Source organism: Anastrepha ludens, chromosome 5 (assembly GCF_028408465.1).
Source record: "Anastrepha ludens isolate Willacy chromosome 5, idAnaLude1.1, whole genome shotgun sequence".
Classification (NCBI taxonomy): Eukaryota; Metazoa; Arthropoda; class Insecta; order Diptera; family Tephritidae; genus Anastrepha; species Anastrepha ludens.
The window spans coordinates 104,793,252-104,812,744 of NC_071501.1; the positions used below are offsets into that span (position 1 = coordinate 104,793,252).

At 36.2% G+C, this 19,493-nt stretch overlaps 3 protein-coding genes across 5 annotated transcripts; 1 reads left to right on the forward strand and 2 right to left on the reverse strand.

Annotated features, from left to right (window-relative positions):
• Positions 1-68: 68 nt before the first annotated feature.
• LOC128864184 (probable NADH dehydrogenase [ubiquinone] 1 alpha subcomplex subunit 12) lies at positions 69-3,515 on the reverse strand. The gene is made up of 5 exons (XM_054103720.1): positions 3,414-3,515; positions 3,248-3,348; positions 2,971-3,148; positions 2,831-2,915; positions 69-218 (listed from the first exon to the last, which is right to left on the reverse strand). The coding sequence occupies exons 2-5, from the start codon at positions 3,340-3,342 to the stop codon at positions 151-153; spliced, it is 426 nt and encodes a 141-aa protein (XP_053959695.1). The 5' UTR covers positions 3,343-3,348; positions 3,414-3,515; the 3' UTR covers positions 69-150.
• LOC128864183 (actin-related protein 2/3 complex subunit 5) lies at positions 1,036-5,469 on the forward strand. 3 transcript variants are annotated; one of them, XM_054103719.1, is made up of 3 exons: positions 1,036-1,118; positions 4,537-4,782; positions 4,857-5,469. In XM_054103719.1, exons 2-3 carry the CDS (start codon positions 4,567-4,569, stop codon positions 5,097-5,099), a joined length of 459 nt encoding a protein of 152 aa, XP_053959694.1. In that variant the 5' UTR covers positions 1,036-1,118; positions 4,537-4,566; the 3' UTR covers positions 5,100-5,469. The 3 variants fall into 3 exon arrangements, with proteins under 3 accessions (XP_053959694.1, XP_053959692.1, XP_053959693.1); XM_054103718.1 differs by lacking the exon at positions 1,036-1,118 and adding an exon at positions 4,451-4,469; XM_054103717.1 differs by lacking the exon at positions 1,036-1,118 and having other exon boundaries at positions 4,412-4,782.
• Positions 5,470-6,716: 1,247 nt separating this feature from the next.
• LOC128864177 (dynamin-1-like protein) lies at positions 6,717-11,961 on the reverse strand. Its single transcript, XM_054103709.1, has 8 exons — positions 11,653-11,961; positions 10,607-10,751; positions 9,880-10,544; positions 9,367-9,818; positions 8,964-9,306; positions 8,657-8,894; positions 7,698-7,909; positions 6,717-7,616 (listed from the first exon to the last, which is right to left on the reverse strand). The coding sequence occupies exons 1-8, from the start codon at positions 11,752-11,754 to the stop codon at positions 7,560-7,562; spliced, it is 2,214 nt and encodes a 737-aa protein (XP_053959684.1). The 5' UTR covers positions 11,755-11,961; the 3' UTR covers positions 6,717-7,559.
• Positions 11,962-19,493: the final 7,532 nt, after the last annotated feature.

Sequence of the window (19,493 nt, forward strand, 5' to 3'; positions counted from 1 at the left end):
TTACTGTTTATCATAAGTTAGTCGCTTTTGATAAGTCCCTTTTAGATTCTATTTCAGAGAGAAACTGGTTTTGGTTTGTGTTATTTATTATTTATTTAACAATCAGTTGTTAACGCTGTTGTGTAATTTAATTAAAAATATCACTCCTTTTTATTTAGATTTCTTCGGATCCCAAGCCTCGATTTTCGGTGTTGTTGTTGAGTACGGCATATATTGCTCTACAATAAAAAAGAAACTATAATTAGTTTTGTTGCTCAGTTATTTGTGTTATTTGTTTTTTTATTTGTTATTGGTGTTTGTGTTTTTTATTGAGCTGAGAGGTGATGGGTAAGTGGCGCAGTTATTAACGGCGATTTCTCTACTTTTTTCATGCAATCTGGCGAGAAAATTCTAAGTTCGATTCCAAAAATGCCATATTTGTCCAATTGTCTCTCTTGAGAAGCTTTGTCAGGTGAGTTCGTTGCCCTAGAAAATCAACTGACTACTTAAAACGTTAATATTAAGAAATGCGTTTGCCAGACAAAGATAGATATACGCCCTTACTCTATTCTGAGTAAGCAAAATACTATACATGCATTTTTATAGGGGTGAGAGGTCGAAGTGCAAACCTCAAAGATTATCTATGCCTCGAAGAAATATATATATCTGTCTCTGGGGATGAGTACAACATTCAACAATTTGTACCCCGTGTGACGGCAACATTTATTTCGTAGAAACGAAAACACCATTACCTATTCTGTGTTCATAATTATTAGAATTAGAGATTCTTCAAATAATAGCATACTACTAAAAACGTTCCCGACGGTCGGTTCTACGTTATTTGACCGACCCGAATATGCATCCATACATATATCCGTGTAAGAACTGTCACTTCAGCAGAATTTTCTACAAATTATGGGGTATTTTTTATGCTACAAAAACAACGAAAAAACGTTGGTAGTACTTAAAAAAAATTAACGCTAAGTTATCGTCTCAGCACGGTATTAGTCGCTACAAATTATTATGAGTTACTTTCAATTCCTTTACTGTGCATACACTTCCAATTCTGTCTTTTAGTTGACTCTTCCGAGCATTTCATAATACGAGTATATTCGTTGAACCAGTATTTTTAGAATAGTGTGAGTGAGAAATTGCTTTTCCTACTTCTTGTTTAGATTCAAGAATGATAGAATAAAATATTGTGCCTTCCGAACGCAAATTTAGTGAAATTTTTTGAATACCCTCCAATCGATCAGAATGTGCGATGAACCCAGGATGCCAAATAAAGTTTGCATACTCAAGAACAGACGGGTGCCGACGGGTGAATAAATTCTTAGCTTAACTTTGAGTCGAGATAAACTCCTAAGCCTCTAAGCGTAATGACTCGGTTAGACACAACATGCGTTTCATGCATATAATTGAACAAAATGGGGCAGATGGAATGTGAAAATGTTATCATGTTACATTTGCCAAAGTTTAGCGATAAACGATTGTTGGTTTACCATGAAAGATTTACGCAATCTTCAAAATTTCGTATAGGATGATGAAGCTTTAGATCGTCGGCGTAGAGTAAGCACACGCCAAATTTGGAAACTTCTACAATATCGTTAATGAAAATTCTACAAAGCAATGAACCTAAAAGGCTACCTTGAGATACCGCAGTTTAACAACCTGCTTTCTGTTCTTCAGAAACGATTTAAGCCAATTAAAAGCAAAAGAGAGGAATCTAAAACTTTCTAATTGGGTGAGCAGTAAGTAATTTCAAGATTACGATTACTGTCTTTCGTTGAATAGCTGAACTCTTTATTAACGTTGAGGAAATATTGCACACTTTTTTCCAAGGCCAATGGCGTATAGCCTAACTAGTGCGTTTACTGAAAAGAAGTACAAATCACGAAGCGCACATTTTAACAAGCAAAACTACCGTATTTGGGGATTGGAAAACTCGTACGTGATCGCCGAAAAACCAACTCCCCTTCAGGAAGCGACAGTTTGGTACGAATTTTGAAGAGGCATCATTTACCCATGTTTCTTTGAAAATACTCTTTGAAACGTCATTTCCATCAAGCGCTACAGAGGCATTATTAACGATTATGTGGCGGGGAAATTGAAGGCATGCGCTTGGACTAACTTTGGCTATAGTAGGATGGCGCGCCATCCCAAAATCAATATTTTACACTCCGTCTAGGCGATGCCAAGTGGTCACCTCGGAGCTCGGAATAATCCACGAAAGATTCAGCACCTTAAGGGGAATATCAAGTAAGCTATTGATAGAACCAGAAACTGTCACTTGGAAAATTAGGTTAACAGCATACGTTGCTACAAATTAAGTTTCCACGGCAGTCGGTTCTCCATTACCGAAACGACCCGGATTTATATTCGGCCAAGGATTTCCACTCCAGCAGCATTCCCCGTATGTAAGTATGGGGAATGTTTATGCTGCTACAACAAATTGAGCCGAGGCATCCACATGAATAAAATCGTGTTCCATTAATGATCGGAATGTTTGTTCTTTCGAATAAACCCTAGCGTAATAATAAAAAGTGTGCCAACCAGTTTAATGTAGGTACATTTGAAGTTTCCTTATTTCCCTTTTTGAAATTTTTTTTTTTTTTAATATTATATATACTGCGAACGAACGTCATTCATTATACTATGGAATCATGATTCTAATTATTATTTATTATTGAATCATGCTATGGAATTAACCAAAAATTATACAGAAAAAAATTGATATTTGATTTTTTAGAAATTTCAAAAATAAACCATAAATGGGAATCCATGTATAAACTACTCATTTACACTATTATATAATTCAGCTAGCCCATTTACAAGAAATTTATTTATTTACCTTTGGTGCCGGACAGGTTTTCACTGTGATCAGCCATCCACTTATATTTGGGACGACTACCATCACGAGTTGGTGGCAAATCGGTCTGTAATTAAATGATAATGCAAGTAAAAGGCTAAGCAGAAAGTGTATTTTTGTACCTTGTAATGCATCCAACCGTACCAGTCAGCGGGTATTTGGGAACCGTCATATTCCAAATTTAAATGATCCGCATATTCCACCCAGCGATTGCGGCCATAAAAGTAGTACGGATTTTCATAATACCTGTTGCCATACTTATCTGTACCTACGAGTGTTCCAATTTTTAGATCATCATACCTAAAATATAAAATTATTACTTATTTTGAACCAATTGTTCGATATTGATGGCTGTCGCTTATATAAGCGCGAGGGATATATTAACCAAATATCACTGACCTGTACATCTTCATATAGGCTTGCTTAATTCCACCTGATTGGCGGATCATTTGAAATATTTTACCGAGCCGATCTAGGCCTAAATACTTCGCCATCGTTACCTAATCAATTTTGAGTAAATAAATTATATTTTCAAAAGAAAATATTCGGCAAAACTTGTCCATACCTTAACGCAATGTAAGCGATTTGATGTCAAAAACAGCTGGTTTTCCGTCAATCAGTTTGGAAAGTTATTACAACAATACAATTATCGAGAGCAGACAATCGATAATTTTATGTCAAACGTTTAGAGAATATGATAATGCTATACTCCCACGCCACATAATTCATTCCTTTATAATATGCGAACTACTTTGATTCCTCGGCGCATTTGAAATTCTCTTTGGCAGCTATTTATTGGTAATGGGGCAAAAAGTAAGTTACAACTAAGATTCTGGTATTTTGAATGTGAATATTGTATTAATTAATTCATTCCATTTTCCGTGAATAAGCAAAAGTGTAGTTTCCAACTCTTCTTTCAGCATGTAAATGAAGGGTCTCTAAAAAGTGACACCTCGATGTCAGTAGTGAGTAATTTAAGTAAATACAATCTTACACGATATAATAACGCGTTAAAATTATTGAAACTCATGAGAATGGACGTTCTGTTGAGAATTTTGCTGCTGTAGCGCAAGGTTATTTACCTGTACACGTGCTCATAGTTGGCATCTAAATGAAGTTTTCACGTTTTATTTGAAAACAATATCTGGACGCGTCTTTTGAAAGACTTTTCACTGTAGCTGAATAAAAATCTAAAAACGCATAGAATGCGGTTTTAGCATTCGTTTTGGTGTGACAGTCGATTTCGCGACTAAACATTTGTTTGCTGCTCGCAAAGCAATTGACACTGAATTAGCGCTTACACGGTCGGTGTACCTGTCGATGTCGTGTATGAAAAACCTCCAAATGTTTTTGATGCACTAGCCCTAGAACGCTTTTAAATTTTCAAATTTTGAAGTATGGTTTATTATTCCACCATGGAATCATCCAGCATAAAAATTATGTAAAAACTGATGTGAGAAATATTGAACGTGCAGGGTACATGGCAAGCGGAGCGTGATCCATCAATATCGAATGCTTTCGTCAATCCAAATATCGCGATATTTTTGAAGTCTGCGTCTATCGGTTTTTCGGTTTGGCTGATAACTGTCATGTTTGACATCTTTGATAAGTTCTTCTTCGAGTGAATCATTTTTGTAATTTCTTTTGATTGTGCCTAAAAATTCCACATTTCCTATTGTGTATTTAAGGTCATCATCTGTTGACTGCCAAGAAAAGATATGGCGAAGAACACCTCTAGTTCGGCTTTCCGCAAAATTGATGTGGATCAATATAATGAGGACAACTTTAAAGAAGACGAAGCGGACGCAATCTCAGCGACTGTAGGCCCAGATGAGAACGAAATAACAACACTCCTCACACAAGGGAAATCTGTTGAGGCACTGGTTAATGCCCTACAGAATGCGCCCTTACGCTGCAAACATCAACAAGTAAAGGTATGTGCCACAAATTCTTTTAACAACGCTTTCATATAATGCATACTCGTTCACTTTTACCTTACGCTATTTAGGACAACGCCTTGAATATAACGCTGCGTGTGCTGCTCTCTATCAAGTCATCACAGATGGACCAAGCTGTAGAAGCGCTGGAACAAAACGACTTAATAGACATATTAATGAAGTATATTTATCGCGGTTTCGAAATACCATCGGAAGGTTCTAGCGGACATCTGTTGCAATGGCACGAAAAAGCATTTGCCAAAGGTGGTGTTGGATGTATAGTGCGGGTGCTCTCGGATACGAATCGAGCATAAGCTTTATTCGTAATCGAACATAAACTTATACTTAAGTGAATGAAAAGAGCAAACAAAAAGCAAAAATTTGGGCTATTAATTCTAATACTTCCATAGCAGTACTGATATGAATAATTATTTGAAACTATTACATATATGTTGGTTATTAAAAAAAATGTAGCAATTCACTGGCGTATTTTGTTGCAATTGTTATTGTGCAGGTCGTACTGCATGAGTTTGCATATGGAAACCGGTGTGTCTGAGCCTGTCGTAGTCAATATGTTTATCATGTATTTTTTTTTATTTGTAACGCTACACTTCAAACCAGAAAAGAAATTGTTCATGTTTATTTTTTAAATAAAAGTATTAAAGTGTTCATTTTCACCACGTGCATACGTTTTTGTATATCTATTGAATTAATACTGATTTTTTTGTCTGGCAAAAAATACTAGTTATGGCAATTTGTATTTGCGATGTGGCAATGCGTATTAATAAACGGGAAGCTATTAGGAAAACACGATCACCTCGGGTTAAATGTATCACCAATTCAAAATTCGATTATCAATAATTTTAGAATCGTTTCTGCTGTTAATGCAAGGATTTTTTTATGTCGAGCTGCGTGACCTAAAAGTAGATAAAGGCAAATATACACAGAATATATATAAATATACATATTTAAGATCGTCGAGCGTTTCGATACGTAAATCGACGGTCATTGGAAAAATATTCACGACAAAAGATAGTTGCTAACTACAGCTCCCGATTTTGTTCGCATATTTTCGCCCAGCAACAAGTACTGGCACACCTGCTCGATACTTAATATTTGAAAATCTTCGTGCTTGAGCTCAGTCTAACGAGTAAATTGAGTGATGTGAGGTATTACTTTTTTTTAAGTTGAGCAAAGAACGAAATATTCAGCGAACGAATATAGAGCTACTTCTCAAGCTCCCATGACAGTCGGTTCTACGTTACCCAGATTTATATCCGGCCAAGGACAGTCTCCCCAGCAGCATTCCCCGTGCATGTATGGGGAATGTTTATGCTGCTACAATAACAAGAGCTACTTCTCGATACACGGCTATCTATATTCTTTTTCTTATCGTAACAGTCCTTGGTGAACCATTGCTTCCTTCACAGCTTCTTGCCATCGTGCTTGATTTACAGCCACTTCCCTCCAATATTGCACGCGCATTTTCTTAAGATCAGCTTCCATATCTTCTAGCCACCTTTTTCTCGGGCGTCCTCTTTTTCTTTATCCAATTGGCCGAAGATCTAGTGCCTTTCTCGTTGATCGCTCCCTTTTCATTTTAGCCACATGTCCCAGCCATCTAAAACGTTGAGACTTAATAAATCTTATTATAGTTTCTTTCTTAACTATTTCTTCCACTTCGGCATTGTGCCTAAGGCGATAAGTACAATCTGCCAGTCTAAGCGGGCCATAGATCTTTCGGAGCACATAAGTTGGTTTGTCTCGTTAGATTTCAGCGTCCATAGTTCACTGCCAGATGTAAGTACAGGTCGTACCAGTGCTTTATACATTCTTAATTTTTGCTCACGCGATAATATTTCAGATCTGAGCAATTTTAGATTAGCATTATATGCTTTGTTGGCCCCTTAAAACCGTTAAAACAATGTAAATACAATATAATTTTTATTTATTTTTTAACAGGAATCATTTTATTTGATATTCACTGCTATGAAATTAAATAATAGCGCACAGTAGGAGTATTGGTTTTTTCTATCTATTGAATTTGCTAGTTGCATTTGCTCATGAGTGAAAGTATATTAAGCATGAAAAAATTTCCACAAAAGCATTATTTCTGACAATTAAACAAACATATATACTAACAAAGGCAACTAACAAATATCGACACATTTTTTCATAATTCACAGCATAACAAATAACTTTGACCCGTTACTTATAACAATTGATAAATTAATTGCTTCAAATCAAAAGGAAATTTTTAATTATTATATTGAATTTACTCAATTTTAAAATCCAATAAAATGCAGTGTGGATGCTGTGTTTAATATTTAATGTTTTTTTATATTATTTAATTACTTCCATTAGTGCATTTTTCAAGTGGAATTGTTCGCTAATTTATGTAGATTTTCACTGTCACAAGTCTTTTTGGTTGCAAATCGAGCGAAAGCGATTGACAGATCTTACATAAAAAATAAATACAGTTAATATTTATATTTTAGCCAACGCTGTCGTGATTACAATTCAAGTATATTTAACCATTATGAACAAGTATGCTTATATTTTTTGATGTTTGTTTTTTCTTTTGCGAAGGATAAACTGGAAAAGGAAAACTGAAGTAGTTAAAAATGTAACTTGACAATGAATTTGCGAATATATAATATATATGTATGCATGTATCATGAAGAATATAAATCACCAATTGGTGAAGAAGCGCAGCGTTGATGTCTTGTTTTGTATTTGGAATACATTTCACACACTACAGCACCTTCTCCATTTTACCACATATGCGTTTCGCGAATTTCGCTTATTATATGGTTTGCCCTGGTAAGCGCCTAAATAAATATATAGAGAAAAATGTAGATAAACTTGTTAATAAATGCGGTTTCTAACTTCAAAGTTTTGAATGGACTTACTTTTAACATATCGGCCGCCTCTTTTCGTCGAACAGCAATGTGGTCCGATTCGTTGAGTAAAGTTTCGGCTCTCTCCGACTTGTACAAATGTGTGACTAGCTCACTCTGCAAATTATCCTTAACATAATTAACTAAGAAATGCATTATTGCTTTTGGTACAGAGTCCTGTATGGATTTGCGCACAATGTAGAAATACGATTTAATTAAGCGTTCTAAAAATAGGGTAAGAGGTAATAATGCAACAATTAATATTATAATAATTTGAATTATGAGGAGTGTATAAAAATATATTTTATCTCTATTTATATTATCTTATATTTCTCTATCTATTTATATACGATATAGTACACCCTTAAGTAGTATTCTGGCTTATCTGCCTTCTATTACGTCCAAATAAAACTTAGAATTTCGACTAAATAAGCCATTTTCAACATCATTCAGTTAGCAATTTTTGCATCACAGCATAACATATGAAACTATATATATATATATATATATCACGCGCTTACACCCTTTTTGGGTGTCTGACCGAGCTCTCCCTTCTATTTGTGGCGTGCGGCTTGACGCCGCTTCACAAAAGGATCAATTCCGAACGGCAAATGGTTTTCAGGAGGAGCTTTTTCATGGCAGAAATACACTCACACCTTTGCCATTGCCTACCGAGGGCCCACACACCAACCCGTTCGGCTACGGCGGCCGCCTACAGTGCCATAAAAAATAGTGAAATTGGCCCCTTTCTTCTAGGATATCAGAAATTTTTGATTAGACATCACTTTCATTATATCGTAAATCTTATCAAAAATAAATTTTATCTAAGAGGGTTTACTATAAATCATATTTCGTTGGAATGTGCAATGAGAGCTGGGTATCCATGCATGTAGTAGTGACATAATTCGCTCGGCCATATGCCACAATTAGCGTTACTTTCAGTTAAAAAAAATAAAAACAACAATACTCACCAATAACATCGCAATCCTTCTGTTCTTTATCGGTTAAACGCCTCGAACCATGTTGAGCCGGCATATCGGGTAATAAATTAACCGGTTTCACTGGGCTCGAAATATTATTGTGTAAAGGTGTATTGTTTGCAGTATTATCTTGACTCTCCTGTGCGCGTACAGCCGGTAAAGTCGAGGGCGGCGGAGGCAAAATAGTTGATAGCCAGCTGTGACCGACGGCGTTCTCACCGAAATGGTTCTGAAAATTAAGTCAAAAAAGTCCGATATGAAATATCAAATCACGTGAAATCTCGTTTAATTCACTGACTTGCTCTTGAGTATCATTTTGCATTTGTTGTTGTTGTTGTTGTTGCTGCTGCTGCTGCTGCAAATGATGTCCTGCTGACACTTGAGGTGATGAATTTGAATTGCGTGGAGTATTAGTACGTCGCTGCACTTGTGAACTCAAATGGCTGAATGGCTCAATAATATTGTCCGCCTTCAGTAAGCTGGGTACGAGTGCGGCGTCCTTATGGAAATCAGGGTGTTTGGTGTTTATATAGGCTAACTCAATAGCTACTAAATTTTCAACCATCACATTTGTGGCGGGGAGACGTCTACGCAGAAGCTGCGTAACGACGTCAACAATTTTTTCATGCAACTTCGGAAAACTGGAAGTGAAAATTATATTATTATACTCTCACAGTTTGATTTTAGAATGTTCCATTTACCGTAGCATTTCCTGTTGCACTTCATTTCCGCAATGTTGCACAATACGTTGCATTTCCTCGTGTATCAACTCCACACAACGCAGTGAAGGCTCCTCCAGTCGTCGTATTTGCCTTTTCACCAACAATTCGAATGAAACTTCGGGTACAAACAGTGCCGGGCGGGGACCAGTCGCATTGCGTATAGCCGTTAATATATCCATTTTACTTAAACCGGCCAAGGGATGTATGGAATCGAGGGTGCGACCAAAAGTCTCGTGAAAAATATAACAAATGCGTGCACCACCACAGAGTTCCGTCGTTTCAATATTACGTGCAGTACCTTCGATTGTGCAGCAATAAGCACTCGCAAACTTGGTTATAATTTGCAACAGCGTTTGACTCTTGTCCGACACGTCCTCGCCATATGAGTGAAGTAATGATTGGAATTGTGACGACATCACGTTGACGCGAGTCTACGAATTGAGTAAATAAAGCTGAAATTTTCAATAAAATAAAATTTAAAAAAATATATACTTTCAAGTCTGGCAAACAATCGCGTATGTGGTGCATGAGTAAACGATTTAGCGTCTTTGCCAAGTATGGTGTGCCATTGCGAGTAGCCAAAGTGGGATATTTTCTTTGCAAAAATGCAGCTTCGTCCTTAAGTTGGTCATCGATTTGTTTCTTATCAATTATATCTTGTTGCGACCGATTTACGACGCCAATAATGCCCAATTTTACAGGTATAACTCGACCACACAATATATCAATGGCGTCAGTGCCCGCATCCATTAGATCGAGCTTGGTTACCACAGCCAGGGTGCGTCTACCTTCAGGGTCACATTCTTTAGCCAATTTAAGTGCCTCACTCGTTGCCATATCAGTATTTGCTGCTGTCACTGCCAAAATTATTGAATTGGGGTTATCAATAAACTTCAAAACTAAGTCTTTGATTTGCGCTTCGATATCTTCTGGCTGATCACCTACTGGTACTTTGGTGATGCCTGGCAAATCGACAAGCGTTAAATTCACAACCCGTGTTGAGAATATTTTCAGGTTGATAGGTTCTGGACAAATTCCTTTATTGGAACCGGCAGCACGATCGGTCTCTTCCTCGATTTCATTACGAATTTGGTTAAAATCCGTAAAGATCTTTTTGGTATGCAAAAATTTTCCCCATTCATCCACATTGACTGTACCTGTAAAATAAATGAAGTTTTATTTACTCATATCTGCAGATAGTAAGAAATTACACTCTCACCATTTTCAGCTGAACGATGTTCTCTATCATCCAGTGGACAATGAATTAGCTGTAAAACTAGAGGGCGACGCGTTACAATACCAGTACCTCGGGGTAGAAAGGAGCGTCCCACTAAACTCTCGATAACTGAACTTTTGCCGGAGCTCTATAAAATTAAGGTAATATATTATCTTCATTACTTATTTATTAAATATTAAATATAATTAAAATTATAAATTAATATGTTTACAATTCTAGGTACCAGGGCTACCGGATAAGGTAATATAATTGACATGTTAATTTGGTATTATTTCGGCATTTTTAGAAGCGCAAGGTGTATAACAACAAAAATAAATAACAGTTTAGTTGCGTAACATCTTATGGACATTGTATGTATAAAATCCTAATTTTTTATTGTATTCTACGCCAATTACCATTGACAAATTATTTTACATATTTTTATGTTAATCGAGTTTGTGTATTACATTACTTGTCTTACTGGGTATCAACCATCCAAAAAAGGAAATAATATGTAGGAAGAAAATAAGGTAACTATTTTTTAATGTATAAAAGTGCTGCTCAATCAGCATTCTTGGTGCATTCTGCAAGTCTCGTGCATGGTGTTCTCGAATATAAATAATTATGATAGATGGCGTGTGTCAGAATGTGTTGGCGAAGCAGCTGTGTGCTGCCGTTATTGCAACAAAGTGCCTACCGCCACATGCAGTATTGATTTTTTACCTTAAATGCGTTCACTGTTAATGGATTACATAAACAATCTATAAACATTTTTATATATACTATTCCGATATATTGTCCTTTACGCTATTATAATTTCCGGTTATTATATAAGAAATATAGAGCTCAAGGAACGTTTAAATATCACCGCATAGCAGTATTGTGGATGTCATAACCATGAATAGCATATCAGCATAAGAAAACGTCCTTTAATTTGCACACGTTAGGATATGCGATTGTGGTATGCCATTTAAGTGCAGTTTTTTTAGTCCGCCATACATATATGTACATATTATTGTTAAGGGGCAGTGCTATAGAATCGCGCTTACCTGACTTCCAAGTACTACAATCTGTGGCAATTGTATAGAATCCGAGCCTACTGTGTTGAAAACATCTTGTAATTTATTAATAACCGGAATAAGTGCTTCCATTTTGACAAAGACACTGGCGTAGGATTTCAACTTAAAATTTCATTAATATCTCGCACCCTTATTATATTTCTGTTTTATTTTATAACTTTTTTCGATGTGCAGCATAAAAATACACTATTCGCAAATTTTCTTTTATTGGCTGTCTACTCACTCAGTGGAAAACCGAAAATACTGACAGTAGAGAACGTTGCCAGCTGAATGTACACAATTGCAAACTCTGTCCGTAATTTGTAAACTAACGTCATTTTATGAATGTACTTTGTATACTTTGTGTAAACTAGCGGATACAAGACTTACAAACGTATTAATAGGGCAATCACAATGGGTCCGTTGCGAGAACACATTTGACTGAAGTGACTTGTAAAATTATCCGTAGTGCCTCAATGAAAGTATTGCCGCATATAAACAAACAAAAAACCGCTGTTCTTGTCGTGAAAGCAAATATTATATATGTATAATGTGTGTAAACAGGTTATTGTTGGTTGTGAAATTTATGACAAAATTAATACGTATTCAGCTTAAATAGGGTTTTAATAGAATTTATGGCAACCAACTTGGATAAGCCTAGCTTTTTCTGTACTCCTTTAGGCTTTTTCGAAGAGATAAGGGTGCATTTGAACAGCCTCAATTAATTTGAATTCCATTTACTTCCTGCATATTATTTGATATATTAAATAACAACACCGATAGAAATTTGTGCGATACAAAACTGTTCTTCATTAAATAATCATTTTCGCCGCACTTGCAGTACGTCAAAATTAGAAAGTTACCAATTTTTGTGCAGTCCGGCATTTACAATGGCAATTTTTTTTATTTATCGAGCATAGAGGTCGCCTATTTGCAATTTTCCTCATATCTTAGGCTTTTATAGTAAATCTTAGAGTATGATCTTTAATGATAGAATACAAGATTGCGCCTTCCGAATTCGCTGTGACGCCAACGGTATGAATATACAAACAAAGAGAAGAGACATTTCTTGTTTGTGATGGGAAAAGTATCTGTACAAGGCTGCGTCTCCTGAATTCGTTGCAACGTCATGTCCCAAGAATATACATACAAGCAAAAGTTATGGAATTTACTTTATCTATATCTATATATATAATTGGCGCGTACACCCTTTTTGGGTGTTTGGCCGAGCTCCTCTTCCTATTTGTGGTGTGCGTCTTGATGTTGTTCCACAAATGGAGGGACCTACAGTTTCAAGCCGACTCCGAACGGCAGATATTTTTATGAGGAGCTTTTTCATGGCAGAAATACACTCGGAGGTTTGCCATTGCCTGCTGAGGGGCGACCGCTATTAGAAAAATGTTTTTCTTAATTTTGGTGTTTCACCGAGATTTGAATCAACGTTCTCTCTGTGAATTCCGAATGGTAATCACGCACCAACCCATTCGGCTACGGCGGCCGCGTTTACTTTACCAAACAAAAAAACCTACATTTGGAGGTATTTTTATAATTCGTCCTTTCAAAATATAACTTTATTTTTATTAGTTTGTTCAATTTGAATATCATAAATCTTTAAATATCAATATTACCAAGTCATTCCTGAATATTTACAGACAATTTTTTTTATTTGGTTTATGACGCCAGTCATCGCGATAACAAGGTAACGGTTTTCGGAAGACCCCACTTTTGGTTTCTATATACCGTGATTCTGTGCACCATGGCCATTCAGGAATTGCCTGGTTTTTACAATTTTACAATTTGGTCTCCTTCACAATTTTTAAGATGTTCAGCCACCTCCTTCACATAATAATTTTTCTTATAATATCTGTGTATCTGTATTTGCATTATTAAAACTTTACTTTTTCTGGTTTAATTAAATTTTTTTTAATTTTGCTTATATTAACGCTTTCGTTGCGTTTGACAGCTAGTATCGATAGATTTTGGATAAGAATTATAGAAGACACAAAGTAATTGAGACTAAATTACTTACAAATGAGGTGACTCGCTTTCAAAATTTCGTATGGCGAAGTATGTACGTAACTCGAAGTGAATTGGGAAGTGCATTACGAATGAGAAAGCAAATTGCACACGGTGGGGGAAATTACGTGAAATACTTGACATTTATTTTGATATTTGTGTATTCACTGTGCCGCCCTAGAACGAAATTTGTATACACACGCATACAATCATAGAGTAATGGCCGCGATCGAAAGTTCTACTTGTTAATACAGCTACAGAGAATTCCGCGACATCATGGCGCCAAATATCCAATCTGCGTACATTTCATATGTTTGTTCTTATCTATAATCATATGTTTGTTCTTGTTGTAAAATGTTACATAATATATACACATGTACTGATAGGTGTATTCATATTTGCATTGCATACTTCCAGGCGGGAGGCATTAAAATCAATGGAATTACCTATCGATATTCAATTTCTTGCCCTGGGTGATTTCAATTCGGGCAATTTTACTACTAGGTAGTGCTGGCTGATCTGTAAAAAGATCTCACTTATACCTCTAGGCTCAGTGCTATGTACAATATTTCGAGTCGAAGATATTATTTTATGTAATTTTTAATACACATCTTCGCGATCTTTAACAAGCTGTCCAGTCTTTTGCCAGCAATTTGTCGAGTCCTACAAAGAGCAGGCATTCGCTTCGTTGCATGTGTTAGATGTTTCGCGCAGGACTAATCCCATTTTGAATGCGTGATGTGGGGTGCGACAGTGACCCTTAAATTCTTCAACCAATATTTTGCAGTCTTTCCTAGACAGTGGTAAAATAAAGTTTGTAGTATTCATATTCCAAGTTCTTAGCATAATTTTGGCAGTTTTGCAAGAGGTTTAGTGTTCCCATACCGACTGCGTTTCTAGAGCTGGTGCCTGATTGGTATACATACATGTGACGTGCTCAATTTCGGCAAGCGAATACCTGTCTTAGCGAGCTTATCGGCTCTATCATATCCTTCTATTCCTTCTGGTATCCAGTAAATAGTGACTTGCCTATTTTCGCAGAGTTCGTACATTTTATATTTGCACTGTTGAACACTTTCCGAGTTAGTGCAAGAAGCCATAAGCTTTATCAGCTGCTCGGCTATCAATGAAAATGTTTGTCCGAGTATTAAGAGCAGTTAATTCCAGAGTTAATTCAGCTGTTTTTGTTGCGGCATAGCTTTTAGCTTGAAAAATATTACGTTAATTAGGGAGTCTGAAATACTTTTGGGGATTAAATTGCGGATAAAAAACAGCCGCTCCTACTCCTTCCGCCATTTTGGACACATCTGTAAAGGAATTTTATGAATGGCATGCGGATTTCAGACCTCTCTGCCATCCATTTTGCTTTGCTTAACCCTTTCGCTTCGACTTTTGCAGGGGATTTGCTCTAACTTTATTTTTGAATTTTTGAATACCCATTGGTACTTTATGGGCATAGAAACTAGATGAAGCTTGTAACTTATGTAGATAACGATATTTGAGGTGGGACATATGTGTCCCAACAGTATTTAAAAATGGGATATATTTGTCCCAACAGGGTACAAACTACACCTAGAAAGTAGAAACATTTTTTTGGTAATAACATATGATTTGTACTTTTATTTATTTTATGAATGTGATGAAGCGAAACATTGTATACAGAATGGCAAATTACAAGCCCGGCAAATAATTTTTGTTCTTTTCTCGACTTTTCGATTGGCGCATGCTACGCACCGACGTCTTTTAGACTGCTCTATGAGTAAATGATCCCCCACATTTGTCATTGATTTATACTTATTCGATGATCTTCCAGACCGACGGGGTCATTTATATACGGTAGATTCCTTTCCTTTTTCAATTAGCGACTCAGCAATCTCGACCAGCACTGGTAAGAAGGCAGGTTTCTTCCTATTCAGCTCCGAATATATAACCCAAGTGTTTACAGCAGCCATCATCATGCCACGATAAAATACTTTTTTCCACCATTTATTTGATTTTCTGTTTATATCATACAATCCCGACATTTGATATGCCAAGTCCACACCGCCCATTATTGCGCGGTACGTCTTTACGATGTCAGGGCATGGAAACTCTGTCTCAGTTCCATCTTTCATTTTGCGTTTAACAGTGCTCATTTCAAAGTGTGGTAGTTACTGAGCAGCATTACCTCTTTGACGTCCTGCCACTTTACCGCTATGGTACCTGCAATCAAGAAAGTTACTTAAAAAATTAATTAAAGGGTTTTAGTTTGACTTCGTACCCGCCGAATTAACTTTGAAAATAGCTTCGCCTCGCTGCAATTTTTCTGGTATTTTCGGAACATTCTTCCGGTTGCACATGAATGTTCCTAAAGCTGGATATTGTATGTTGTTAATAAGATTAACAGTGGTGAAAAAACGATCAAAGCAAAGTGTCACGGCAGGATTAGAAATCGTTGCTGCAAGATCATTCACAACTCGTTAGCCGAGTGTCCTTTCAAGGACAGATTCTACTTTTCCACAATAGATACTCATGTCATAGGTGTCTCCAGTCAAAGAATCGCAGCGAAGCCACATTTTGATGCCCCGTTTCACTGGCTTGAGTGGCATATATTGCTTGGGCAATGTACAAAGATATGCTTCTTGGAAACAATTTGCGAAAAATTTCGTAGGGGGTTGAGTGGCGCCGAATATTTACTGCAATTTTGCATTCGCGGTGGTTACTAACCGATTTTCTTGAAACAAACGACTCATTCGGTGTGCTCCAAATAACCGTGCCTGAGGCTTCCTCACCTCGTGCAGGTTGATCGTCTATGCCACCATTCTCGTCACTTAATCCGGTCTCCTCTGAATCGCTGGAAGATTCGTCATTGCCAGTGGTTTTATCTAACTCAGGACTATAAATATCATCACTTTCGTCACTAAAATCAGTTCCTGATTCCATGGATTCATCATCATCTTCTTAAAGTAATGCACTAATTTGATCGCGATTTAATTTCGACATTTTTGCTGTCTACGAAGTTGCAAAAATAAAAAAATTAGCTGTGTAATACATTATGTACAACGTACTGCTGGGACATATATGTCCCCATATAAAGCCCTGCTGGGACACATGCATCCCAAAATTAGTTTTCGCTGAATATTTTTCACAAAACTCTTATTAAAATATATATTTGTACTTACCAGTAAAAGGGCAATATTTTTCTTTAGAAAAATTAACCCTTCTTATAAAAATACGTATTATTTCACCAAAATTACGCGTAAATTTGATGCAATATTAGCGACTGCTCACAAACAACTGATCAAAACTAAACACGATTGAAACAGTGTGGAATGCGGATAACGGTAAATTGTAAGTATTGTTCGCAGCTACTGATTAGGACATTTTGGTTGAGTTTCCTATGAAAATTGCAAGTTTCAGGGTGAAGTGAAAATGCTGTGGGATATCAGTGTCCCAGCAATAGCGAAAGGGTTAAAGAATGCGAATCTGTTAAAGGTGATATCTGTAGACCGGCTGATTTGCTGTTTTTCTTTCGTCGTGTACATTCGGATGCCGGCACAAAAGGCAATAATGAAAAGCCTTTCCTTTCGTATGCGTCTAACTTCAACCGCATGCCCACTGTGCAACATAGTTCGTCCTTTCCCTTTTCTTTTCTATTTTCTTCTGCCGTGACATTCCAAAACGTTGTTGTTGGCCTAGTGCCATCACCTTTAAGGGATTATATACAGTTAGAATTTTCACAAAAATGATTTTTTAATTTTATTTTCTTAATGTACATATATTTAAGAATACCCACAGGAAATTTAATAACGTTCCGGTGAATATTTTTAAAGTTACATGCAAATTTGAAAAGGCGGTTCAGAGTGATTGAAAGTGTTTTTCAGACTTTAAACGCGTTTTCTCAAAATGGTGTTTTCAAAGTCGGTGATTAACATTACTCGAAAGCCGCTGAACCGATTAGTCGCAATTTTTAACACGAGCTTCTTAAATATACTTTTTAGCAATTCATCGAAGATTTTTTCTTACTGACAAATATATATTTTTTAAAAACAATTTCAGCCCGAAATTTTGGTCAAAAATAAATTTTTTGTTTGAGAAACCGCCATTTTGTCAAAAAAGCATTTATTTTGCTTATTCCTTCGATTTATTACTAAATTTGAAATTACTTTAACGAAATCAGTTTGGTTTTTTAATTTCAGAGGATCGAGTTCAGAGAGATAGTGGTCACCGCAATACGTCATTTTTGAGAGGAACTGCCGGTGATCAGCTGTAGCTCTTTTCCAAATGAATATTTTTACTAATACTAAGTCTTAAAATACAGTTAAAAGAAACATAAAATGTACACTAATTTTTAGATCAATAAATGTAAAAGTTTTCTCAGAAAAAGTTCTGGAAAATTTGCTGTTTTTCGGCCTTCTAACTGTATATAACCCCTTAAGGAATGCGTCTCGGGCGAAATTTACCGCCGATTTTTAAATCTAATTTTCTTCCTCCGTCTGTTAATGATTGTGACGTTGAGTATGGTGCGAATTCTGTTGACTTTCACTATATCTCATTATCTTCGGATGACGTTGCTAAGCGGATGTCTAAACTAAAGAAACTCTTTACAAACAGATGTCGATGACTTTGCGGCTGTTCTGCTTAAGAATTGTGTTTAATTTTTCTATCCTCTCCAGTTGATTTTTAACAGATCATCATCTACAGGTATTGAAGATATGACACAATATACAATATATTGAGATTTGTGAGACACCCAATTTCACACGCGTCACTTAATTTTTGTTAGTTTGTTAGGGGTTAGGCGAAGTCATCATGTTTCGACTTGACTTAAGCAAAATTTCAATAAAAAAAGGATGATTGTAAAAGTTATCGCTGTTTGTGTGGAGCCCGTTTCTCTAGAAGTCCCTTGCGGTGATCCTCACAAGCCCTTGGAGATTCATCTAAAATCAATCGGACAAGAGAAATTAGTTTTATTAATAGATAAACTTGTGCCTGATTGAAGTTTTTTTTCAAAATTAACAATATGGCGGCCCCAGGAAATATTTTTCAGATTTTCGAAAAAATCGAAATTCAGGCACGAGTCTTTTATGTTTTTCAAAAGCAGTATACATTTTATTGAAATCTACCAAGCCGTTTTTAAGTTACAGTGATCACCAGTTCAAAAAGAAAAACGCATTTAAAGTTTTGCTATCGGGCTCCGGAGCGCCCGAGCTCCCTTTGTTAATTGTTGAATAACTCGAAAAGTATTTGTCGGAATCACTTCACTTCAATTTTCACACAATATTTCTAAGATATCGTACTTTAAGGAAATGAAAAAGTTCCAATGTTTTGAAAATTGTGACTGCACCTATCCCCTCAATTTAAAAATTATAAATTTCCAAATCACAATATTTCAAAGCGATCCACGAAATATTTACAACCACGTAACTTCTCTTCCTTTTTGTTTTGTTTATTTAGAGTGATGACGTCATCGGTTGTCGAAATTGCAAAAAAATAAAGTAGTGATTTTCGGACGGCGTCACTTTCTGTATCCTGCACATCGTGGCGTAAGGACTAAATTCGCTAAATGCATATTTATTAAGAGAAAATTTTCAAATCGATTTTTCGAAGTTCGAACTCCAAAGGCCATGGCTCTACATTAATCTGTCAGTAAATTAATTTGCGCAATTGAAAAAAAAAAACATAATAATAAATTAGTGCTTGAGAGCAATTGGACTACTTTTGCTATTACAACATCACGGGAATGCTACCTTCAATTCAAATTAATTGAATGAATTAATGAACATTAATTTATTTAATTATTTATCGCTTAGATTTGTTCATACCGCCTCGCAATG

Excerpts from the sequence above, each read along its gene's own strand:
- LOC128864183 (XM_054103719.1), top strand. The coding sequence starts at position 4,567 with ATGGCGAAGAACACCTCTAGTTCGGCTTTCCGCAAAATTGATGTGGAT. Across the intron at positions 4,783-4,856 it reads GCAAACATCAACAAGTAAAG|GACAACGCCTTGAATATAAC; the intron begins GTATGTGCCACA and ends TACGCTATTTAG.
- LOC128864177 (XM_054103709.1), bottom strand. The coding sequence starts at position 11,754 with ATGGAAGCACTTATTCCGGTTATTAATAAATTACAAGATGTTTTCAAC. Across the intron at positions 7,910-8,656 it reads GAAGGATTGCGATGTTATTG|AACGCTTAATTAAATCGTAT; the intron begins GTGAGTATTGTT and ends CCCTATTTTTAG. Across the intron at positions 7,617-7,697 it reads AGGCGGCCGATATGTTAAAA|GCGCTTACCAGGGCAAACCA; the intron begins GTAAGTCCATTC and ends ATATTTATTTAG.
- LOC128864184 (XM_054103720.1), bottom strand. The coding sequence starts at position 3,342 with ATGGCGAAGTATTTAGGCCTAGATCGGCTCGGTAAAATATTTCAAATG. Across the intron at positions 3,149-3,247 it reads GCCTATATGAAGATGTACAG|GTATGATGATCTAAAAATTG; the intron begins GTCAGTGATATT and ends TTTATATTTTAG. Across the intron at positions 219-2,830 it reads AAACCTGTCCGGCACCAAAG|AGCAATATATGCCGTACTCA; the intron begins GTAAATAAATAA and ends TTTTTATTGTAG.